The sequence below is a fragment of the Ursus arctos genome, unplaced genomic scaffold (genome assembly GCF_023065955.2).
Source record: "Ursus arctos isolate Adak ecotype North America unplaced genomic scaffold, UrsArc2.0 scaffold_15, whole genome shotgun sequence".
NCBI classification, from domain to species: domain Eukaryota; kingdom Metazoa; phylum Chordata; class Mammalia; order Carnivora; family Ursidae; genus Ursus; species Ursus arctos.
The window spans coordinates 44,463,368-44,489,206 of NW_026622819.1; the positions used below are offsets into that span (position 1 = coordinate 44,463,368).

At 38.2% G+C, this 25,839-nt stretch overlaps 1 protein-coding gene across 2 annotated transcripts; it reads left to right on the top strand.

Moving 5' to 3' along the window:
• Positions 1–70: 70 nt before the first annotated feature.
• MRPL22 (mitochondrial ribosomal protein L22) lies at positions 71–25,280 on the top strand. Of its 2 annotated transcripts, XM_026510844.4 has the most exons (7): positions 73–132; positions 215–257; positions 6,743–6,878; positions 12,415–12,480; positions 13,487–13,564; positions 18,445–18,514; positions 24,984–25,280. In XM_026510844.4, the coding sequence occupies exons 1-7, from the start codon at positions 105–107 to the stop codon at positions 25,193–25,195; spliced, it is 633 nt and encodes a 210-aa protein (XP_026366629.1). In that variant the 5' UTR covers positions 73–104; the 3' UTR covers positions 25,196–25,280. The 2 variants fall into 2 exon arrangements, with proteins under 2 accessions (XP_057168264.1, XP_026366629.1); XM_057312281.1 differs by lacking the exon at positions 12,415–12,480 and having other exon boundaries at positions 71–132.
• Positions 25,281–25,839: the final 559 nt, after the last annotated feature.

The following is a 25,839-nucleotide window of genomic DNA, read 5'->3' on the forward strand; positions in this document are numbered from 1 at the left end:
ATAACTGCTGGGTCTCCCGTAGGGGAGGGCAACCTGAGAGTCGCGCATGCGCTTTGCCCTGGCAGTGCATGAACTCGGTGGCTTCCGTAGAGGGAGGGAGAAAGATGGCGGCGGCAGTACTGGAACATATGGGTAGGGATTTTTTAGTGGTTTAGGCGCGGTGGAAAGGAGTGGAGGTGGGAGTCTGAACTGACCGCTTGTGTTAATGTTTCAGGTGCATTATGGATGCAGAATCTGAGGGGGAAGCTGGCCTTAGGGTAAGTTTTTCGCCTCGGAGTTGCAGACGGCTCAAGGCCACCTTCCCAGTTTGTCAGTTAATTGCTGAGGGTTTATGCATGCCACCTTCAGCATTTAGGCTCTGGGGCTGTGGAAGCGAAAGAGACAGTCAGTCTCTGCTTCGTCACTCCATCTTTCCGCCGCCGCATTCCATAACTCAGGGAAACAGGATAACCTGTTACGGGACGTTGTATCTCTTTTTAAAACAATCTCTGAACATGGTTACACTCTCCCAACCATGTTTGGAGCGTCCGACTTTTCTAGTTACCTCTCTGGTTACTTGCTTACCTGAGCAGGGACTGTGTTGTAGGCAACCGCGCTTTATTTACAACGTGTCTAGCATTGTGTTACACGCTTTATATGCGTTATCGCATTCTCATAACATCTTGCATAGTGTAGGTATTGCTACACCCATTTTTCGGACAATGACATTGAAGCTCCCCAAAGTCAAATAACTTTCCTGAGGCTCCCCTAATCATTGGAAGTTTTAAAGCTTTATACTGTATTCTCTAGAGCGTTCTTAGACCTCAGGACAAATGCGTTTTTTTAAGGCTATAGAATGCAGTTAAGTCAGGACTGGTAAGGAGCCTTTTGCTGTCACTTTCTCGTCCCTATTCCCCTCTTCTGCAGTATAGCTATTGATATTTGGAGATTGATTATTTGAGTGTAAATTGTCTGATTGGCACATTTGTTGGAATTTATTTTGGTTTAGTTCATAGGCTTCAGAGACAGATAAGTTGGGTGTGAATCCACTTTTTAAACTGTATGATTTTGGAAAAGTTACTTATCTTTTCTAGGTTTTAGTACTTACATATGGTAGGAGAGTAATATTGGTACCTATGTCATAGATTTTTTATGAGGGTTAAATGAGGTAATGCATATGAAGTGTTTAGTATAGTGCATGGCATATAACAATCCCACCCTAAGTTCTAGCTGCCATTATTGTTTTTATCATTATAAATTATTACTGAGTTCCCATTATATTTAGCTCTGTTTCCAGTTCTTTGGTCAGGGGACCGAAGAGGTGGGCTAAAAAAGAAAATTGGAGGCACTGTCCCTTAGGACTTGTCTATGCTTTGCTTTTTTTAGATTATCTCTTACTATTCCACCCTAGCTATGCTAATTTACTTCATCTGAATATGCTGTCATTTATTTGCTTCTTGGCTTTCATGTTGTGCCTTCACTTCCTGTCTATAATATGAGTTCTAATTATTTAAACCCTGTTCAAATGTTTCTTACTTAGATTTATCAGATCTCACTAAAAGGAAAGAAATTAATCTTTCCTTTTAGCATGTGTGCCTCGAATAGTGGCTTCATGTTATGTGTCTGTGCTCTTTACTAGCTTGTATGCCCTGGATAGATAGGGACAGTTCTTGTTTCTCTTTGTAGTTACAGGTTAGGTAGGGTCTTGCACAAAGTGAATATTTTGTTAATGTTTGTTGACTTAAATTGTCCTGCGCTGACTTATCCTTGGAAGCTCTGAGCAAGCAACTTAAGCAGTTTGTCTTCAGTCTTTTCATCTATGTAATACAGGATTTTGCTGGATAATCCCTAAGGCTCTTTTTAGTCCTGAAGTTATATAATTTTATGAATCCCTATTCTGGACTTTCTTTCTTTCTTTCTTTCTTTCTTTCTTTCTTTCTTTCTTTCTTCCTTCCTTCCTTCCTTCCTTCCTTCCTTCCTTTTTCTTTCTTTCTTTCTTTCTTTCTTTCTCTCTCTCTCTCTCTCTCTCTCGTTCGTTCGTTCGTTTATTTTAGAGAGGGGTGGGAGTGGCAGAGGGAGAGGGAGAGTGAATCCCAAGCAGACTGCCCATGGAGCACAGAGCCTGAGGTGGGGCTTGATAAAGGATCCTGAGATCATAACCTGAGCTGAAATCAAGAGTCAGACACTTCACTGACTGAGCCACCCAGGCTCCCCGAAAATCTGGCTTATTAACCATCCCCATGTGTATGAGATGGTAACAAGAACCTTTTGAAACAGAGAAGTCATGCTCTGTAGTCTGCAAAAGCTCTTGCCCCCCCACCCCCTTTTCCCTTTCACTTTAGCTGTTAGTGACTTTCAACTGGGGGCAGTTTTGCCCCCACCCACTACCTCCAGCCCCCTGAGACATTTGGCAATGTCTGGAGACATTTTGGTTGTCACAACTCAGGGGGTGCTACTGAAATTTCGTGGCTAGAGGTGAGGAATTCTAAATATCCTACAAGACACAGGACAGTCCCTACAACAAAGAATGATCTGGCCCCAAATGTCAATATTGCAGAGAAACTGTTTGCTGAACTCTTGTTTCCTTGTTCGATTGTCCTTGACTTTCACAAAATGGAATTGAGTTATGACAATACACATATCACTTTAGTCCTTTATTTTAGATTCTAATTGAGGCAAGACGGAGGATGTTCTTTTATTCAGTCTCAAGTGTGGGATTAACTTAATGTTAACAGAAGTACATTGGGAACAAAGAATTTTTTACCTTGATGCATATAATAGCATGATATTCTCATGTTGAGCCAGAGGCCAGTATCATCTTCACTTGGGATTTGGGTATATCTTGTACTAAAGTTCAAAATGAACTTTGAGCAATAAATAGGAAGTATTATTTCTCAAATTGTGACTTTTTTTTTTTTTTTTTAAGATCTTATTGATTTGAGGCAGGCAGAGAGCGCATGAGAAGTACGAGCTAGGGGGAATGGCAGGCAGAGGGAGAAGCAGACTCACCGCTGAGTAGGAAGCCTGATGTGGAACTCGATCCCAGGACCCTGGGATCTGACCTGAGCTGAAAGCAGACACTTAAGTGACTGAGCCACCTGAGCGCCCCTCAAATTGTGATTTTAGAAACTTTCAGATACTGTTTTACCTGAATTCTTAATCCTAAAACTTGCTTTGTATCTGCTACTTTTCAATGTCTAATGGTTATGGGAAGAATTTGGAAAAGTGATACTTAAACTGAATCCTTAAGTATTGGTAGGTGGAAGGCACGGAGAGTAACCAGGAGTAAGGAAGGTCATATGCTAGTTTCAGTATACCTCCCACTTTCCCTTTGGGCTCTGGCAGTCTCACCATAATGTGGGCACCTGTGTATCTGCTGTGTGTACAGGCACTTTGGAATGTTGGTTCAGGCCTACCTTTCTCCCTCCACCCTACAGAGGTCTAGTGAAGCTAAAAGGATTTGAGCTTCCCAATAAACGAAAGGATATTATAAATATCAATAATGATACTTGACTTTCAAAATGATAACAAGTTGATCCTGGATGCATTTCATTTTTTTTAAAAGGTTTTAACTAGTTTTGATCCTTTAGAATGCTAACAATGAACTAGAGTGCTAGGCAGCCTTAAAATTTAATATTTGTTGGAAAAAATTTTACAGAAGGAAATGGATTCCAGCAATAACTCAGGTTCTCATTTGCTAATTCCACAAATTTCCTTTTCTTGAGTTTGTTTTCTCTAGTGAGTCTTCACAGTTTTTCCTACATAAAAAGGTCTTAAAAGTTCTAAGTTTCGAATTACGTAGTTAAGTTTTGAATTAAAGATTTTCAATTTATGATTGCTTCATTTTCTGCTTTAATTCGGTGTTATTTCAACAGTTGACCAGGAGAGGGCGTATAAGAACTTTTAATATAATACACTCCTGAATTAAGTGCTCTGTTTGGAATAGTATTTTAATTTAATTTGATTACAGTTGTTTAGTATTTGCTTGATAATTCATTTTATGAGCCATTTGAGCCCTGAAAGTATTGTAGGTATTTAGACATCTTTGTCATTATTTATTCGTAATGTGTTTAATTTATTAAGCACCATATTTAATTCATTGAATGTGTATTGATTTGAGTATAAGACTAGATATGATGGATACAGAAGGCACAGGCCTCACCCTCAAGCATTCTTTCAGACTGGTTGGTATAACCGTGGTTTCATTGAAGAAGGATTAAATAGAAGCCAAGGGATTTGTTTCTGTAATCCTGTGTCAACAATGAGTTTCAAGATAGAATTAAGGTTCAGAGAGCCCCTAGAGATGATGTACTCCAATTCCTCTTTTCATAAAAAACCGGAGGCCCAAAGAGTTGATAAACTTAGTGTACCCCTGAATTACAGCAGCATAGAAGCAAACGATCATGATCACAAACACGAGAAGAAGGTTTGAAATTGTGTAATATAAAGTTTACAGTTCATAGTGTTCAGTTTTTTGGAGAACAGGAGAGATGAACTGTTCAGAGAGCCTGATTTAAAATTAATACTAGCCATCAGTGTTTATCATCTGCTAGACACTGTAGGGTGCAGTGCGTTAATCATTTATCCACCACCGACAGAATGAAGTCGGTATTATTCTTCTCATTCTAAAAGTAATAACATCAATTTTATTGAGCTCTTTTACGTATGAGGTTAAGTATTTTACCTAAAGTATCTTTGTTGAGCTCCTTAAACCTATGAGGTAATTACGGTTATTATTCCATCTACCAATGAGAAAACTGAGCTCTGGAAAGTTATGTGACTTCCTCAAGGTCATTTACCTTGTATTAGAGTTAAGATTTAGACTCAGGTTTACTTGACTCCACAGTCTCTACCCTCATCCCTTGGCTTATGGTTTTTTTAGGAAATTCTGCCCTCTAACATCATGCATCCTAATCTCGTGCTTTTCAGTTAAAAATAGTGGAACCTAAATGTGGATGGCAAAGGTTTTGTCACATATTTTGATGGTACTGATCTTAATATCAGGCTGTAAAGGTGAATTTGAGGTAGAGTAGGAGAAATGAACCAGTAGGAGAATAGATTTTTAAAATTCTTTAGTCTAGGAGAGCCTGGGTGGCTCAGTTCCCCACTCAGGGGGGCGTCTGCTTCAGGATTCTCTCTCTCTCCCTCTGCCCCTCCCCCTGCTCACGCTTGCTCGCATTCTCTCTCTAATACATCTTAAAGAAAAATTCTTTAGTCTGAATGGCTTAAAAACTACAAACAAAGGCCTTGCTAACTGTATTATCCAGTTGCATAAATTGTGTGAAGATCTGCCAGTTTATTAAATATTTACTCAGTATCTATGTGCCAGATATTGTCCTTAGTGCTAGAACACAGAGGATGGTGTACTTGCCCTCAGAATGCTCAAAAGCACATTTACTACAGGAACTCACTCTTCTACAGCCACCTCACAGTACCATAGTCCCAGCTCACTGCTGCATGGCTGGCAGGAACAGAAGATGAAGATAGTAGGGAGAGTGGTTGTCCGGGAGAAGGGATCAGGTGAGGCCTTGCATTGAGGTGCCCTTTGAGCTGGAGCTTAAAATAGGATAAACATTTCATTCAGGAGGTGATTATTGAGGAAAAAACAATAAATCAAAAGTATAAAGATGAAGGTACGTGGTTTGTTCAGAGAACAAGGAATGTTTGTGTGGCCAGGCCGTAAGGTGAATGAGCCAAAATGGCCAGGTTGGGGTTAGATTATAAAAGGCCTTCTGTGTCTTCCTAGGAGTTTAGACTCTATATTCTGTACCACAGGGAAATACCAAGTTTGTGTGTTATTTGGATATACCCAGACATACAAAAGTAGATAATATGACGAACCCTCATGAACTTATCACCCAACTTCAACTCATGGCCAATTTTGCTTTATCTATGGCCCCTACTCTCTCCCATCATATTTTGAAACAAATCCCAGACACCATATTATTTAATTCATAAATATTTCACTATATATCTCACTAAAAAGTATCAAATGTTCAGTTAATGTTCAAATTTCCAATGGTTAATAACTGTCGTACATTTAAAATTGTAGTAATCAATATATTGAAATTAATTGATATTTCTTTTAAGTCTCTTAATCGGTAGGTTCTTTATTCAGCTTTTTCTTTTTCCCCTTCTAGTTTATTTGTTGAAGAAAGTAGGCTGTTTGTCTTGTAGAATTCGTACAGCTTGGATTTTGCCGAGTGCATTCCTCTCATATTGTTTAACATGTTCTCCTGTCTCTGTATTTCCTGTATTGAATGTAGAAGCTCCATTAATTCAGATTTGGTTTTTGCGGAAAGACTACTTCATGGCTGGTGGGTAGTGATTTCTTTCCCCAGGAGGCATGTAATGCCAGCTTTATCTATTAATTTCTTAGGGATTACAAAATATTGTGATTTGTCTTGCCTACTCCACAAAATTGAGGAATTCCACAGGTCAGGTCAGGGATCCATTGTATCTTTAAGTCTATTTTAGGACTGAGCTGGCTTATATTAGAGAGTCAATATTTTTTGGCCACTCAGGGCAAGAGATCTTGAGTTAATATCTGTTTATTATTTGACTTATGTGGTGATCAACTTTTTACTCTTAGCTTTCAGTGAACTAGCTCTTTATGGTATTTTATCTAGAATTGTTCCCTGTTAATTAACATCTAGACTGTTTCCTCTTGTGATCCTTAAATAGTTTTGATCAGAAAGGAGCTGATGTGGTTCAGGAGATTCGTAAGCTCTGGAAAAAATTCTAAGTGTCTTTTGTTTTACAGGCTTCTTTCATCTTATAATGTTTTACCCCGATTACATATCCACACGAGTGGGTCTCTGGACACTTCTCAAAAATGGGAAAAGAAGAATAAAATTGTTTATCCTCCACAATTGCCTGGAGAACCTCGGAGACCAGCAGTAAGTTTGTGGGTAGAAATAATCTCTTGGGGCACCTGGGTGGCTCAGTTGATTGAGTGTCCAACTCTTGGTTTTGGCTCAGGTCGTGATCTCGCAGTTGTGGGATTGAGCTGCGCATTGGTCTCTGAGCTCGAGCTCGGTGCAGAGTCTGCTTCAGATTCTTTCTCCCTCCCCCTCTACCCCTTCCCCTCTGCTTCTCCCCCTCGAGTGCACGTCCTCTCTCTCTAAAATAAATAAAATCATTTTTTTAAAAAAGAAATTATCTCTTAATTTTGATAAAAAGCTCTTACCCTTTTGTGGCTAGAATTGATTTATTGTTCCATGTGAAGGAAAGGGAAAAAGTATACCACAATTTGTGTGATCATTAGATTGATATAGAAGATGTTCTAGATTTATCTTCTTGGTAGTTTTAAAAGGTTGTCTTTGGGGGCGCCTGGGTGGCACAGCGGTTAAGCGTCTGCCTTTGGCTCAGGGCGTGATCCCTGCGTTATGGGATTGAGCCCCACATCAGGCTCCTCCGCTATGAGCCTGCTTCTTCCTCTCCCACTCCCCCTGCTTGTGTTCCCTCTCTCACTGGCTGTCTCTATCTCTGTCGAATAAATAAATAAAATCTTAAAAAAAAAAAAAAAAGGTTGTCTTTGTTTTACTTGTTTGCCTTAATTTAACCTTCTGTTTGGAGGCTTTAACTCTAAAACTCTAATAGCTTGAGACATACTGACAGATTTTTGACTCTTAAGAGACTTGCTAATGCGTTCTTGGTAGTGGAGCATGAGGCGTTGGCAAGGATGACTTAAACCATTGACTGTGTTTAAATCATATGTTTGGTTTTCCAACGTCTTAAATTTCAACATAGACACACTTAGTTGTGATTTTTTTGTGATTGTAATTCACAAACCTTTGAACTAAGGTTTGAATTTAATCATTGGATTCCTTTCAAAGATACGGAGTTTTATCTCATCTTTAGCTGCTTGAAATTCTTTTACCCTCTCCCAACTGCTTGTGAGTGCTCTAGTCTGAGATACAAGACTAATTTCCAGCTTAATGTGAATTTGCGGTAGAATACATAGGTATTTGTTAAAAAGGTTAAACAAGTAATGATAGCATAAATGAGATGGAAACATTTGAATCCTTAAGAAAATAAATGTGGTGCTTGGAAATAGAATTAATTATTAATTAATAATTTATTAATACATTCAGTGGTGTTAATTATAAATCATTCAGTTCAGAAAACATCTTTTAAAGACCTTTGGGATTTAAAACTACCAAATAATCAATATCATCTAAGTAATGTCGTTTGCTTAGTTTTTATATGAATTTGACAGCTTGCCTTTTATTAGGATTCGGTTGGTAAGGATTGGTCTGAGGGAGTTAATTTATTGATTTAAAGAGCTCCCACCTCATTGGGGAATAAGGGGGAAAAGAGATGCTAATAGTTTAAACAAATAACTTTCTAGCTTTCATATTTTATTTTGCCATCAGAACTTAAAACTTAGATTTGTGACAGAATCTGTGCTATTAAGTTTTGACTCCATTTTATAATTAAGCAAAGTTTAGGAAAAGTTACATATTTGTACAAATATCATAAATAAAATATTTCCTATTATTAATGAGCTTTCTTTACTTCTTACTTGAGCTCTTTGAACTTAGATATTATTGAGAAAGAAATCCTAACATTTGTCATGTCCAGAGTCTAAAAGCAAAATTTTGTATTTTATAGTACTAGTCTTTTTGGATATTAAACTAAATGTAATTTAGGATATATCCCAACTGGCAAAATTCAGGTAGTTAATAGTAGATCACAGATTTCGAGTGAGTAATCCTTTTGGGAACAAATCATGACTTTTAGAAAATACTTTAACATTTTCTGACGTTAAATAGTACTTCATAAATTGACATTGGTGCATCATGTATACCTGTTATGATATTAAAATGATACTTAAGTATTAATGCCCTTCATTTAAATACCTAACTTAAAAATGGAATAGCTTGCACACCTAGCCACATAGTTCTTATACTGTCATTATGTGCATTGTGACCTTGTACTTGCCAGTCTGCTAACCACAAATTTAAAAAATTAGTTTATCCCTAATTTAAAAGAGGGTCAGACAGGGGTGCCTGGATGGCTCAGTCAGTTAAATGTCCCACACTTGGTTTTGGCTCAGGTCATGATCTCAGGATGGTGAGATTGAGCCCGGTGGCAGGCTCTGCCCTCAGAGGGGAGTCTGCTTAAGATTCTTTCTCTCCCTCTGACCCTCCTCCTAATTTGTGCTCCCCATTTCTCTCTCTTTCTCTCTCTCTCTCTCAAATGAATACATCTTAGAAAAAAATAAAATGGGGTCAGATAATATTTACCATTCTAACTCATTCTGATCTTCAGCATTGAAATATGCAGTTAAATAATAGTGGATCAGGGGTGCCTGGGTGGCTCAGTCCATTAAGCGTCTTCCTTTACCTCAGGTCCTAATCCTAGGATCCTGGGATTGAGCCCTGCATCAGGCTCCCTGTTTGTCAGGGGGCCTGCTTCTCCTTTTCCCTCTGCCCTTCCTTCCTGCTTATTATGTGCTTTCTCTCTTTCTTTCTCAAATAAATAAATAAATAAAATCTTTGAAAAAATAATAGTGGATCAGTAGTGAGTAAATCCTATAGCAGTAAGTTAAAACGAATGTCACCAATTTAGGCATGTTTCAGGCCATTCCTATTATCTTTAAGACTATTTTTTAAATTTAGTTAGCACCAATTTCCAAACAATATAGATTCCCGTGTAGACTTTATCTCTTGGCTGTGACTTCATCATGGTGAAGAAAATGAGCAAGAGAGAAATTACATGGCTTTCTTCATAATAGTCAGCCCTTGTTAATTTCAGCTTGGGTTTACTTTTGCAATATCTATGAGGAAAACTATGTTAAATAAACTAAAAATCTAGTGAGACTGTATCAAAACTGTTTGAACAACCCTTTCAATAGGAGGCATGTTTTTAATTTATGGATTGACACACTGGTAATAAGTCATACTTATAAGTCATTATGTGGATACCATAAGGCCCTAGTTTGGACTCCTATTAGGTGACACTTTTTTTTTGAGAGAGAGAGTGTGGGGGTGGGGTGGCAGGGGCAAGAAGGGGCAGAGAGAGAGGGAGAATCTCAAGCAGGCTCCACACCCCAGTGCAGAGCCCCATGCGGAGCTCAGTCTCACAACCCTGAGATCATGACCTGAGCCGAAATCGAGAGTTGGACACCTAACTGACCGAGCCACCCAGGCTCCCCATTAGGTGACACTTTTTTTTTTTTTTTAATCATTTGAGTTATTACATGCATTTTAAAATAAATTAGTTTCTTTAAAAGTTACTGGTTTAGACATTTCATAATTTAAACTTACTTTTACTTCATTTGAATTACTACTGCACATTATGTCCTAACTTAACTTTATTTAATTTACTGTATAGGTTGGTTAATAGTGACATTTAACTGGACCTCCTGACCTCCAACTTTGCCACTGTATCTATTTGCTATGATAGATTTGTCTGATCTATCTTTAGAAAATGCCTTTAGACACTGCACCTGCCTAAAGTAAATGTTGAGCTTTTTTGTTTTATAAGAGCATGATTGAATAACTTTCTTCTTTTTTGGTAAATACTTGATTCCTTTTTTCCCCATGCTCCTGCCAGGAGGACAATATCTTTTTTTACAAAATGTGAAGATAATCATATACAGTTCAGGTTTGGAGATAGCCCACCATGGGAAACCAAGAATTGAAGGGTTTCTATATAAAAGATTTTATTGAGTGTATTAATTTTTGCAGATGAATATTATCAGTCATGACAGTTCTTTCCTCTCTCTGCTCCCCTGGACACTTTATTGCTGAAAACGTAATTAGGCTATTGCTACAGTTTTCAGCCTGTCAGCTTCTATTGCAACTGAAATGAAATCTGCTACATATTGAAAGATGGCCACCTGAGAAAACTCTGCTGTTTCTAAGGCATTTGAAAATTTCCAGCAGGAGTCAGAATGTTAGAAAGTTCTGAGGTCTCCTTGCTATTGTTTGCTTTGACAAATGTTTTCTAATTGTTTTAAAGGGGCAATATAGTATAGTAGTGGAAGGAATGTGGGTTTTATAGTCATAGGGGAACTTTTAAGATACACTTGCCAGACATTGTGTTAGACACTTCATATTCTTCCTGTATGGTGCTTTGACTTCCAGCTTTGTCTTTCGCAAACTTTGTGATCTTAGATAAGTCATTTGATTTTTCTGTTTTTTTTTCCTAGTTTTTACTTTGTGAAAGGATTATTATTATTATTTTTTAAAGATTTTTAAAATTTATTCGACAGAGAGAGAGACAGCCAGCGAGAGAGGGAACACAAGCAGGGGAAGTGGGAGAGGAAGAAGCAGGCTCATAGTGGAGGAGCCTGATGTGGGGCTCGATCCCATAACGCCAGGATCATGCCCTGAGCCAAAGGCAGACGCTTAACCGCTGTGCCACCCAGGCGCCCCTATTTTTTTTAATTTAAATTCAGTTATCCAACACATAGTACATCATTAGTTTTTGATATAATGTTCAATGAAAGGATTATTTTTTTAAAAGAGGTATTTATTTGAGAGAGAGAGAAAGAGACTGGGGGCGGGGGAGGGGCAGGGAGAGAGAGAGAGAATCTCAAGCAGACTCTGTACTGAGTGTGGAGCCCAACACGGGGCTCCATCCCACGACCCTGAGATCATGACCTGAGCTGAAACCAAGAGTCTGATGCTTAACCAACTAAGCCACCCAGTGCCCCTGTAAAAGGATCATAAAGTGTTTTCTCTCCCAACTCATAGAGTTAGATCAAATGAAATAATGGGCTTGGAAAGTGCTTTGTCAACTGTAAATTGTTTAATCGATTATTGATTAAAAAATTAAGTGGGATATACTTACTACTCTAAATAGAAGATAATAAAAACTGACATTTACTAGGATCTTACCAGGTGTTAGACACTGCAAAATGCCTTCTTTATGTAGATTATTGTCTTTAATTCTTACTATATTTTTATGAGGTTGGTACTATTATCTTCGTTTCAAAGAAGAGGAAACTTAGGTTAAACAGCTTGGTTTCTGTAGCTAGTAGATGGTAAAACTAGAATTCAGACCCACGCAGTCTGATTCTAGGACCTATGCTCTTGACCAAACACCTAAAAGGTCCTGTGAAGCCACTTATTTTGTCCATTTCACCATATTTTCTTATTTTCCCCACTGATAGGAAACTTTTTTTTCTTGTACCTTTTCTTTTGTTCTTTCGTCCAGCTAAATGTTTTTATTTAGATCTTTTACTCTTCCTCTGGATAGAAATGTTGCAAATATTGACACAAAGTAGCCATTTTGTAGTTTCTTTCACTGCTTTGATGATCTTTTTAACATAGATAGACTTTGGAAAAATACAATTTAGTGTTTGTTTTTCTTGTGGCAGCATTTTCATTAGGCAGAAACAGTTAAAGCTTTATTAACAGTGAATGTTAATGTTATTTTGATAAATTTGCTAACTTTTTTTTTCTTTTCCCTATTCGTAAGGAAATCTACCACTGTCGAAGGCAAATAAAATACAGCAAAGATAAGATGTGGTATTTGGCAAAATTGGTAAGCTAAAATGACATTACCATATAATACTCAGGAAAAGAAGCAGGGAATTTTCCCCCAGGATTTGAAAAATTAAAAAAATTTGTCCTTATTTCTCCAAAAACTGAGGAATATAATTACATGTTCACACAATTGGTAGGTAATCCACAAATGATTGCTCAGAGATGAGTGATTTTGCTTAATTTTTACCTTTCTTCTGAGAAACTGAATCATGTTGGATACATAGATATTTAGAACAAAGGTGTTAGGAATGTGTACCCTGAGAGAATTGAGGAAGCAAGCTTGTTTATCTTAAAAGTTGATTCAACCTATTTCAAAACGATTGCTTTTTAACATTTTTCCTGGGAGAATGAAATTTATCTATGAGAGAAGACAAAGCCCCTGATAAATATAATACACTTATTCTGCAGAAGAAAATGCCTTTCATGCGTAGTGTGGTGCTCGCCACCCTGTGATCTCTGTTATGTGTGCTCTCTCAATATTACTAAAACATTTATAGTCTAGGTTTTATGGTTAAAATATTTGTTTGATTTTTCACTTAAAGAGGGTGGCATCCCTTCTCAAACTTGTTTTCTTCTTTTCTGCCTACATTTAGTTAGCTATTTTTATTTTATTTTATTTTATTTTTTTTAAAGATTTTATTTATTTACTTGACAGAGGGAGACAGCCAGCGAGAGAGGGAACACAAGCAGGGGAGTGGGAGAGGAAGAAGCAGGCTCATAGTGGAGGAGCCTGATGTGGGGCTCGATCCCATAACGCCGGGATCACGCCCTGAGCCAAAGGCAGACGCTTAACGACTGTGCCACCCGGGCGCCCCAGCAATTTTTATTTTTAATTTTTTAAATCCCACCCCCAGTTTTATTGAGGTATAATTGACATATAACTAGTTAATTATTTTTAGAAGTTGTTTGTATTATGTAAGGCTCTTACTTTTCATTGCAAAGGGAACATTGACTTTGTAAACTAATTTGTTTATCTTCTCTTGTCTGTTACCCTTTAATTCTAGATACGAGGAATGTCCATTGACCAGGCTTTGGCTCAACTGGAATTCTGTGACAAAAAGGGGGCCCAAATAATTAAAGAGGTAAACTAAGATTTGTGGGGAGGGAGTGCATAGCTGTCTTGCTGGTGTTGGTAAGGTTAGCCTAAATCCTGAATTACCTGGTGTAAATGCATAGTTCATATAATACAGATTCAGGGCACTCAGTTTTATTAATGTCCTTGTACCTTAGGAATGCTGAATGCCTTAAGTATATTTTTTTTCCGGAGATGCTTTTATTTGCACCAGACATTTATTCATTTTTTACTGTCTGTCTGTGTGTCAATTCCATAACTGAGAACTTATGATTTTATGACTAATTGTGTAGAAAGACCACTTGCTGGGACTCAGGAGACTTAGAGTCTAGTCTTTTCTGTGACAGTTTCTATTGTGACGATGGGCAAAACACTTAACCTGTCTGGTTCCGTTTTTCTTATTTGTAAACTGGTTGGAATTGGATTAAATGATTTCTAAAGACCCTTCCAGCTCTGAATGTAGCTGAATCACTATGTACAGATGTGCTAATAGTATTTGCGTGGACTCATTCTAGGCACATGGTGTTTGTTGGTTTTTTGTTTTTGGTTTGTTTTTTGTTGTTGTTGTTGTTTTTTTAAGATTTTATTTATTTATTTATTTATTTATTTATTTATTTATTTGACACAGAGAGAGAGAGCCAGTAAGAGAAGGAACACAAGCAGAGGGAGTGGGAGAGGAAGAAGCAGGCTGCCAGCGGAGCAGGGAGCCCAATGCGAGGCTTGATCCCAGAACTCTGGGAACCGAAGGCAGATGCTTAATGACTGAGCCACCTAGGAGCCCCAGAGTTGTTGTTTTTTTTTTTTTTTTTGCGACATTTATCAATCATATTAGTTTTTTCAGAGAACCAGTTCCTGGTTTCTTTGATCTGTTCTATTGTTTTTTTAGTTTCTTTATCATTTATTTCTGCTCTAATCTTTATTATTTCTTTCCTTCTGTTGGCTTTAGTGATAGCATTTGTTGTTCTTTTTCTAGCTCCTTTAGGTGTAAGATTAAGTTGTTTATTTGAGACTTTTCTTGCTTCTTGAGGTAGGCCTACCTTGCTATACACTTTTCTCTTAGGACTGCTTTTCCTGAATCCCAAAGGTTGTGTTTTCATTTTCATTCTTTCCCTATATTTTTAAAATTTCTTCTTTGATTTCCTGATTGATGCATTTATTGTTTAGTAGCTTGTTGTTTAACCTCCATGTATTTGTGGTCCTTCCAAATTTTTTCTTGTGGTTGACTTCTAGTTTCATAGTGTTACAGTCTTTAGAAAAGGTGCATGGTATGATTTCAGTCTTTTTGTATTTGTTGAGACCTGTTTTGTGACCTAAATAGGATCTATTCTAGAGAATGTTCCATGTGCACTTGAAAAGAATGTGTATTCTGCTGCTTTAGGATGGAATGTTCTGACCATATCTGTTAAGTCCATGTGTCATTCAAAGCCATTGTTCCGTGTTGATTTTCTGTTTAAATGATCTGTCCATTGGTGTAAGAGGGGTATTAAAGTCCCCTACTATTATTGTATTATTAGCCATTAATTCTTTTATGTTTGTTATTAATTGTTTTGTATATTTGGGTGCTCCCGTGTTTGGCACATAAATATTTACAACTGTTATATGTTCTTGTTGGATTGTCCCCTTTATGATTATATAAGCTCTTCTTTGTCTCTTTTTACAGTCTTTGTTTTAAAGTCCAGTTTGTCCGATATAAGTATTGCTAATCCGGCTTTCTTTTGAAATTCATTTGTGTGATAAGTGTTTCTCCACCACTCACTTTCAACTGCAGATATTTTTAGGACTAAAATGGGTCTTCTGTAGGCAGCATAGAGATGGGTCTTGTTTTTTTTATCCATTCTGACACTCTGTCTTTGATTGGAGCGTTTAGTCCATTTACATTCAAAGTAATAATTTATTTGTTCTTTTAAAGTAATTATTCATAGATATATATTTATTGCCATTTTATTACTTGTTTTGTTGTTGTTTCTGGAGATTTTCTCTGACCCTTTCTTGTCTTTTTCACTTCTGATCTCTCTGCACTCAAAGAGTCCCCTTTAATATTTCTTGCAGGGCTGGTTTAGTGGTCATGAACTCCTTTAGTTTTTGTTTGTCTGGGAAACTTTTTATCTTTCCTTCTATTCTGAATGATAGCTGGATAGGGTATTCTTGGCTGCAGATTTTTCTTATGCAGCACATTGAATATATTATGTCATTCCCTTCTGGCTTTCCAAGTTTCTGTTGAGAAATCTGTAGCTAGCCTTATGGGTTTTCCCTTGTAGGTTAAGGACTTCTTTTGTCTCGCTGCTTTTGATTTTTTTTTTCTTTATCACTATATTTTGTAAATTTAATTACAATGTGTTGGTGTTGGCCTTCTTTTATTGATTTTGATGGGAGTTCTCTGGACCCCTGGATCTGGATGTCTCTTTCCTTCCCCAGATTAGGGAGGTTTTCTGCTATTGTTTCTTAAAGTAAATTTTCTTCCCCCTCTTCTCTCTCTTCTTCTGGGACTCCTATAATACGAATGTTATTACGTTTGATGGAGTCACTGTGTTCCCTAAGTCAGTTTTCGTGTTCCATAAGTCTTCTTTTTCTTTTTTGTTCAGTTCATTATTTTCCATTATTTTGTCTTCTATGTCACTAATTCATTTCTCTGCTTTTTCCAGCCTGATGCTCATTGCATCAAGCCTGTTTCCAATCTCCTTTATTGCATTCTTCATCTTTGGTTTTTTTTTAAACTCTTATTTCTATGCTAAGGGTCTCACTGATGTCTTCCATTCTTTTGTCAAGTGCAGTGAGTGTCCTTATGATCATTGCTTTAAATTCTTGATCAGGCATGTTACTTATATCTGTTCCACTTAGATCTCTGGCCATGCCCTTATTTTGTTCTTTTATTTGGAATAAATTCCTCCATCTTGGCATTCTGTCTAAGTCTGTAGATTCTTCTGTGTGTTAGGAAAGCTAGTTATGTCTCCTGTTCCTGAAAGTAATGACCTTATGAAGAAGGGATGAAGTAGTGCCCAGGGCCTGATGCTTCAGGGAGTGTCTTTGGTGTGTGCTTTGTGTGTTCTCCTGTTGTGCTCTGGCTGTTCTATCCTCAGGTCATCTGTACAGGCTCTCCTTGCTTGTTGTGGGCAGTGTTTGTTCCCTGGCCTGAATGGGGCAAGTTTTAACTAGATATGCTCTGGTCTGCTTGTGAAATGAGACCTGTCACCACCTCCACTGCAACTATGGCCCTGCAAAACTCTCTGGTCAGGAGACATGGTGTAGGCAGGGATTTGTGCTGGTCCTCTGGGGGAGGGACCTACCATGCTGGGTCTGAGGCAAGTTTGACTGAGAGGGACAGTCCCACCAGAGCACAGGGGGTTGGGACTTGGTGGATGCAAATTAGGCAGCCAGTGTTGGTGCTGAGCTGCTTCCCTCAGGTGGCTGTGAGTTTATACTTAGAGGTGGGGAGGGAAATGGCACCACCCAGCTCCTTTGTTCCCAGAGGTCTCTGTGTATGCCACCTCTCAGGGAAGTGCTCTGAGAAGAGTGAATAATCTCCCCACAGTGTGCCCCAGATGCTCTCCAGATCACTATTTCCATGATGTCTTCCCCTGGGTTGTTTGCCTGCCTTCTCTCCAGGAGTAATACAGTACCCTCTGGGGTCTATTCTCAGCCAAGCCTGATGACCATTAAAACTCCAGGCTTTAAGCCCCACTGTTTGTAAGAACTCACGAAATTCAGCCCCTCTTGTTTTCCAAGCCAGTGACTATGGGGAAACGTTCTCGTGCATTCTCCTGTGTGCTCCTCTCTCACCCTTATTTGTGACGATGTCTCCCTCCCCTCTGCAGCACCTGCAATCCATTTCTCCACTAAACCATGTCCCTGCACTTCCTACCTTTCTCAATGTGGATACATGGTGTTCTTCTTTTAAAATGCTGGATTGAGGATATCTGGGGATATCAACAGTATTTTCTCCATTTCAGTTAATTCTCACTTAAAGCGAGATCTTTTTAGTTTAGTAGTTCAGTAGTTTAGATTGATGGGTTCAGACTTCAAGAGATTCCATTGTAATATCTGTATTTAAATTTAGTTCATAATGCAATGACTAAGCATCTTTTGTGTACTCAGCGTTGTATTGTATTCTTCATTTTTAAATGAGTGAAAGATCTAGTTTTTGGTTTTTTTTTTTTAAAGATTTATTTATTTACTTATTAGAGAGTGTGTGCTTTTAAATAAGCGAGCAAGGGGAGGGCAGAGGAAGAAAGAGAGAGAGAATCCCAAGTAGACTCTGTGTTGAGCACAGAGCCTGATGCAGGGCTTGATCTCACGACCCTGAGTTCATGACCTGAGCTGAAATCAAGAGTTGATGCCTAACCAACTGAGCCACCCAGGCACCCCATGGTTTCTGTTATTTTAAAAAATGTGTTCTGGAGCAGGTTACCTTAATTCAAAATATCTACAGCGTATAAATTTAATAATTCTTAAATATTTCAAGTGTGATTTTCTCTACTTGTTTGATGTGTTTATGGTTATTTTGGATCCAAAGTTTAAGAATTTTCAATAAGATTTAGCTCTTAAGTTTCTTGAACTTCTTGACAATCTCTGGCTCAAAGGCTTAATGCTTATCACCAAGGGTACTGCTACCAGTGCTGCTGTTTCCTCCTTTCCAGCTCATACATCCCATTGTACACTGAGCAGGATGGACCATGTTGCCTTCATTCACAGTTCTTGTCTGAGGAAGGAAAGCTCAGTGTATCCCTTCTCCTTAGTACTGTTATTATTTAATAGTCTCTTATTAAAATTGGCTATAAAACAAAGGCATGTGATTAGCAGTCATATTATAGAGATAACAACAAGAAATGAGAAATTTAATTCTGTTTTAGTTCAGGGTCAGCCATATCAATGCCTGTCTTTTCTTTGTTTAAGATTCTCTTAGAAGCACAAGATATGGCAGTGAGAGACCACAATGTGGAATTCAGATCCAATTTATATATAGGTAAGATGTTTAATATTCTTAGCATTGGAGAATGTCTTCCAATAGTGATGCCAAGTTCATTATCTAACAATAGTCTTTGATATCTAACTACTTAGGACTGGGTTTGCCAGTGAAAATTGCTGGTAATAGCTTATTCTTCTGCCTTCAGCGTGCTAATGTTAGTCTGTTATAAATGGTAATAACCTCACTGCTTTATTGTTACCTGTTCTGTAATGCAAGTGAGGTCATGAAACTGATTGCCAATAATTATTTAATAATGTAACCAGATGATGGTACATGGAGTAGCCCTTTAATCATGATAAAACTAAGAAGGAACAACTGATTTTTTAAAAAAATGAATTCTTTGTCAACCTGAAAAAGGTAAATAAAGAATCACTGGTGGATTTTTAAAAATCTTTATCTATAATGTGCCAAGCCAGGTGCCCAGTCCATAAAGGTGTCCCGTAATTTAACCTTCCAATTATGAGAATGGAAAATCTGTTGAATTGTAAAAGCCAAGGCTCAGATGACCCAGATGTGTTTGTTTCCTTTTGTTATTACATTCTGAAGCATGATCTCAGGCTTTGTATGCTTGCTCCATATCAAGTTAAATTAACGTAAGTGAAAATGCTTTGGGAAGCATGATGCACCATACAAATGTAAGGGATTTTTGTTGTTGTATACCTTCACACAGCTCTTTTTCTAGAAAGAGATCATTGCTTATTACAAAGCTCCCTTGCCCCCCTCCCAACACCACAGTAAAGTGGAGTGGAGGGTGGAGTTGCTGTTTTCCTCTCACTTCAGCAGCAATTATTCCTAACCTCAGCAATTTTGTAATCACACAAAGATGTTGATGTCGAAGCAAAATTTCCTCAATCTGCCAAACCTATGTATAAGAAGAACTGAAGATATTTTAAATTCACGTTTTGGGGAACTGCTTCTCTCCAAATAGAGGGGAAAAGTCTGAATTATTATGGGAGAAATTAGTTGTACATTATGATTTTTTAACAATTAGAGTAAAAACAAGTCATCTAAATTCTACTTTGTCATATTACTTCCACCCTGCTGGAGGTATTTATTCTGGTTAGGTTAAAATTCTACCTCAGCTAACCTGGAATTGATGCTGGCAACCATACCTACTCCTGAAATTCAAATGACTTACAATTTTCAATTGAAATATCTTTTTTTTTTTCTTAAGTCTGAATTTTGTACAACTGATTATATTCTGATACATGCATAGATGCAGAGAGAAATCAAAATGGCATCTCAGAAGATGCAGGGCCATAGAGTTACTCCTAAGCTTTTTCTTCTGAGAGCAGCATGAATAAATAATGCAGGGAGGGCCCAGAATCATTGGAAGAGATGAAACAGATGAAAAGCAAGACCATTTGAGTAAAACCTCTTGGTGACCTTTCGTGCTTTATGACTGGATATCAAATCCAATTTAATTAATTTTATTCATTTTCATAGGAATATGGCCTTCTTAGCTGACAGACAAAAACTTTGTAATGGAATTCAGATACAAATGAAATAGAATTTGTCTTTAAATCCTTCTCAGTAATTTTAGTAAAGAGAGAAAGGGTGAGGAGCTTCATCTTGGCTTCCCAAACGGAGAAGCAAAGTCCAGTGTTGCCATTAAGCAAAAATAAACTTAACCAGTCCTGCACAAATGGGCCTTTAATTCATCAGTCTCCTTATGCATGTTTCTGCTGAAAAATCTCTGCTGCACCTGCACCTTTTTTTCATCCGGTTTTGTGTAAAAATCTCTTCTCTCGAGCAGGGCTGATAAATTTGGATTTTTCTTACAATTATAGAAACTCATTTGCTAAGTATTTTGCTGCCCAATTCTTTTATGAAGGTAAAAGAGGAGTATATTCAGGAAGATGAGGTATCTTACTGTGACATGTCAGGCATTTTATCCCTGGATTTGCCAGACTTCCTTCGTAAGAATCATCTGAGGTTCTTAGTAAAAAATACAGATTCCCAGGACCCACCCCAGAGCCACTGGGTCTGAAACCTCCGGGGAGAGGCCTGGAGAGCTATTTGTTTAATAAATATCCCAGTGCTTCGTACCTACAAAATATGAGAAACTGATTTTTCTCATTGTATTCTTGGAAAAGGCCAGGCATTTCATTCCCTAGATAAATGTCTTTTCGAGTTTTGAAAGACTCGTCACTTGTTGGCTACAATTTCAGCTCAGCAGTGGCTCCTCAGTCTCTTGACATAAGTAAGTACAGGCATTTGAAGGGAAGTGCTTTTTTGGTAGCGTATGTTCTCATTATATGGTAATTCCTTCAAATGCCTGTCATCAGTCTAAAGCTAATACCTGGTGTTGCATGACCACAGATTTTGAAAATTCATTTCCTTTCCAAACTTATAATGATGACTAATGGCACTGTGAATAGACCTTAACAAGTGGACATGGACTAATAAAATGTCACTGTTTAGTGATTCATGGCATCTAAAGTGATTCACTTGAGGGAAAGTGATTGACTTTGTAAATCAGTCTTCTGGGCTAAGAGTGATGAAGGGGGAAGAAGGTTCCAATTTTAAAATGTCAAGATTCACATTTACCTAAATAGCAATAGGAAATATTGACAATATTTTAAATATTCTTGGTACCTGCTGGGCATCATCTGTAGATGAGCATCATCTTGGGCATAATCTTTAGGCTGTTCCCATTTTTGAGATGTCTTAATGTTTTTTCTCTGTTTCAGAAAGTATTTGAGTACTTTCCACGTGCGTACTGCCCACACAGTTAGGTGATGGTATACCTTATTAAAGCAGTTTAAAACATTTAGCACATACGGTTTTGTTCTTTGACAGTAGTGGTCCTTTGGAAGGATACATAAATTGTGTTTCTGAGTTGGAACAAACCATATATGTTATTAGTACTGTATGCACTTGGAAAACTTTGAAACTTATTTTAGAATTTGAACAAATGATAGTAATTAGCAGAGTTAGTATTTCAAAATCATTTCTATTCCTTCTTGCACATGGGGCAATACAAAAGACAGATAAGATTGTTTGAGGAAGTGACTTTTACAGATTTAACATGAACACTATACAAGGTAGCATATGGTTTGAGACCGAAAAGAATAATATAGGTAAATAGTAGAAGAAGAGGAGGTCACTATTGGTTAGATAAGTCATGGTAATTTTCTAGAAAAATTTAGCTTTTGAAGGTAAGTGTTTGGGTATCTGAAAGAGTATCCAGGAAGAAAGAAGATTTTCAGAGTGGAGTAACCACATGACCTAGGGCATATAGGTTGGAATGAGCAGTAATTGTGTGGTCCAGTGAGTAGAATAGTTGAAGGAAGCAGAGGGTTGACCTTGAGTAGATAAAACTGAAAGGGTGGATTGGGCCTAGATCCAGAGGGCTGAGCATGGCGGGCTACGGAATTTGGTTCACACGATATTGAAGAGGAACCACAGAAAGTTTTGGGGTAAGAGATTTATGTTATTAAGGCAGTGTTTTAAGACTATTAACTATAAAGCAGTGGTTTTGAAATTGTGCTGTGGGGCCTCCAGGGGTGGGGTATAGGGCAAACAGAAGGGGTCCTTCATACCTGGGTCACTGCTGCAGCCTTGGAGCCCAGGATGGAGCCTGGCACGCCGCAGGAACTCAGAAATATTTGGTGAGTGAATGGCACAGTTTTGGATCTCTCCCTACTCATGTTTTAATTAGAACAGAGCCACAGGACAGTGGGCTTCTATTTATTGTTTCATTTTCATTGAAATGGTTCTATATAAAAGCAGTTAAAACCTCTAACATACAGAATTAGTAAAAGAGACTGGAGGAGGAGAAACCAGAAACCAGTTTGGAATCTATACTCCTCAGTCCTGATTTCATTCAGGCATCATAGTGGCTGGGTTGCAAATTGCCATTACACTGTATTAAAGAATCCTGGTGTTTCAGAAGAATTAATGTTTTTGTTCTGATATAAAAAATGTGTCATCATGTGCTACAAGATAGGCAGATGGTATTTTATGGCTTTAGGATGAAATCATGACTGGCATTTAGCAGATACTGATGTTTGCTCTTAGCATTTGGGGGAGGTGGAAAATGGTAGTTAACACAGACCCCGATAGGCTGATCATTGTGCTTGGATAGGTTATGTAGTACTGCATAGTTGGCTAATTCAGATACTATTTTCACTGGAGTAGTGTTCCTTTTCCTCAGACTGTTTAGAAATGGGTGTTCAAGTCGAGTAGAGTCGCAGTTTTGGCTGGAAGCAGCCATCATGTTTGTAAAATGCCTTTTAGAAGACTTCTACACTTTTTCTAGTGTCATTGTGCTTATTTGTAGGTTTCCTCCTGACAGGTAGATCCAGAGGAACGAGTGGTACTTCATTCTAAAGTGATTTGTGTAATTTGGCTTTCTCTGGAAATCCTCAAACACATTTCTTTAGCGCCCGGTGATGAAGTTGGTATAAGGACAGTAGCTCTTTCCTTATCTCACGGAGGCCCTAGGCAGTTTTCTTAATCACTCTCATCCTTAGCTTTGTCTCTGGCCAAGCTAGGATGTTTCTGCTGAAACCCATTTCATGAGAGGACTGTAGTTAGAGAGTTATCAAGTGTATACTTAGACATAGTCCCTGTATTTATAAAGTTATGTCACAGTAAGAATATAAGAATGGTGAGTATTGAAGTGGATTAATTTGATATGTCTTCTCTAGGTTTGGCTACTAAATAAATTCAGAAAATAATAGAAGGTGGTTACTCTGATTTACTGTGGGTGAAAACTGGTGAACAGATTTCTTCTTAACTAGTATTTGAAAAATTTCTTTAAATTTTACAAGGTCAGACGTTGACATGCAGAATTGGGGAGGGAAGATGAGGGAGCAGTTGTGATGTGGGAATTCCTAAAATTGGCCACAAATCAGAATTACTTGGGGAAGGGGATTGGTGTTTGTTCAGAATGTAATTTCCAAGGCCCACCCCAAATACAGTAAACTAGAATCTCCAGAGATGGGGTCTCAGCATCTGCATTTAAAATATGTTCTGCAGGTCAGTCTGCTATTGCCAGAGGATCACCATTTGGGAACCTTTGGTTCTAGGGGCTCTTCACCACAGTTGGAATGAAATAAAAACTCCTTACTTCAGCCTTTAGGGCTCTCGGTAACCTTGCCTTCACCGCTGATCTCCTTCCCTTGTTTGTACCACTCTTTGCCTTGTTTACTGTGCTTCAGCAGGCTGGTGTTTTTTCTGTTTCTAAAACAAGCCAACACACCAGTCAGAATGGCTAAAATTAACAGCTCAGGAAACAACAGATGTTAGCGAGGATGCGGAGAAAGGGGAACCCTCTTGCACTGCTGATGGGAACACAAGCTGGTGCAGCCACTCTGGAAAACAGTATGGAGGGTCCTCAAAAAGTTAAAAATAGAGCTACCCTATGACCCAGCAATTGCACTACTAGGTATTTATCCAAAGAATACAAAAATAGGGATTTGAAGGGACACATGCACCCCAATGTTTTCAGCAGCAATGTCAACAATAGTCAAACTATGGAAAGAGCCCAGATGTCCGTCAACAGATGAATGGATAAAGAAAATGTGTATATATACAATGGCATTTTATTCAGCCATCAAAAAAATGAAATCTTACTATTTGCAATGACATGGATGGAACTAGAGGGTATTGTGCTAAGCAAAATAAGTCAGTCAGAGAAAGACAAATATATGATTTCATTCATATGTGGAATTTAAGAAACAAAGCAGATGAACATAGAGGAAGGGAAGGAAAAATAAGATAAGACGAAAACAGAGACACAAGCCATGAGAGACTCTTAACTATAGGGAACAAACTGAGGGTTGTTGGAGGGCAGGAGGGTGTAGGGATGGGGTAACTGGGTGATGGGCATTAAGGAGGGCATGTGATATAATGAGCACTGGGTGTTATATGCAACTGATGAATCACTAAATTCTACCTCTGAAACTAATAATACACTATATGTTAATTAAATTGAATTTAAATAAAAAATAAAACAAGCCAAGCACATTCCCACCATTGGGTCTTTGCACTTGCCTTTCCCTCTGCCCAGAATACCATGCCCCTAGATATTTGCACAGATGATTCATTCTGGTCTTGGATCGAATGTCTCTTCCTCAGAGATGCCTCTTGACACCCTTCAGTCTGATGTTGCCCCCAGCATTCCAACAGTCTCTCTCACGTCACTGTTTAATTCATTGTACTTGTCAGTGACTGGAATGATCATGTTATTTTCTGTTCTCCTCTAGAATGTACACTGCATGGAGGCAGGGCCCTTGCTCATCTTGCTCACTCTTCCCTCTCCAACACCTAGAATAGAGGTGGTCCTTAATAAGTACCCAGGAGATACTTGTTTTGAGACAAATCTGCTCTCACTAGCCAGTGAACTCATGTAGTCTTAGAATCCAGTCAAGGAAAGGACAGAAATTGCCCAGGTGATCGGGTCGTAGTCTTATGGATGCAGTCATTTCCTATAACTCTCTTTGTCTTCCCTTTCTAGCTGAGTCGAACTCAGGGCGAGGCCAGTGCCTGAAACGCATCCGATACCATGGCAGAGGTCGCTCTGGGATCATGGAGAAGGTTTTTTGCCATTATTTTGTGAAGTTGGTGGAAGGCCCCCCACCTCCACGTGAGGCACCGAAGACGGCAGTCACCCACGCCAAAGAGTATATTCAGGAGCTCCGCAACCGGACCATTATTCACACTCTGTGATGGGGGAGTCAGACTCCACCGTGTATATATTTTGCCATTTATTTCTTAAAAACAAACAGAAATTAAAGACAAATGCTTTTTATGATTTGTCATTGAGTTACTGCAATATGAAGTATAATTGCTCATTTTATATCAATATTTATAAGGTTTTGCCCAACACTTTTGAACCTCTGGGTATATTTATGCATTTGCAACTTGGAAGGGGAAATCAGCTTTAAACAGAGTATAATTCAGAAGGCTTTTCTGAGTACCTTTGCAAGGGAATGTTAACTTTCCAGCTGCAGATGACAGTTTAGATCCTGGCCTTGAGTAGAATGTTACAGAGTATAAAGCTTGTCCTTGTTTCACTTGATTTTTCTCTTTGGATTGGGGAGGAGGTGGTGGAGGTGAGCATAGCTACATGTATTTTAGGGCATTCTGTAGTTCTGTTTTTGCTTTCACTGTTGGCATAGGCCAACGGGTGAGGTATTATATTTTCCTTTACTGCTTTAGCAGTAACTTGGAATTATAGAAGTTTATTAGATACATTAATCTAGAACTCCAAGAACTATTTAACTGAGAAAGTTTTCTTCTAGTTAAATAAAGTCTGTTTTCATGTCTCCTTCCAACAATGCTTTCTATTGCTTGGATATCTTGTTCTGGAT

Bases quoted from the DNA above. Each gene is read 5' to 3' on its own strand.
- MRPL22 (XM_026510844.4), top strand. From the start codon at position 105: ATGGCGGCGGCAGTACTGGAACATATGG. The intron at 13,565-18,444 runs GTAAACTAAGAT...TCTTTGTTTAAG, and splicing joins GGGCCCAAATAATTAAAGAG to ATTCTCTTAGAAGCACAAGA. The intron at 18,515-24,983 runs GTAAGATGTTTA...TTCCCTTTCTAG, and splicing joins CAGATCCAATTTATATATAG to CTGAGTCGAACTCAGGGCGA.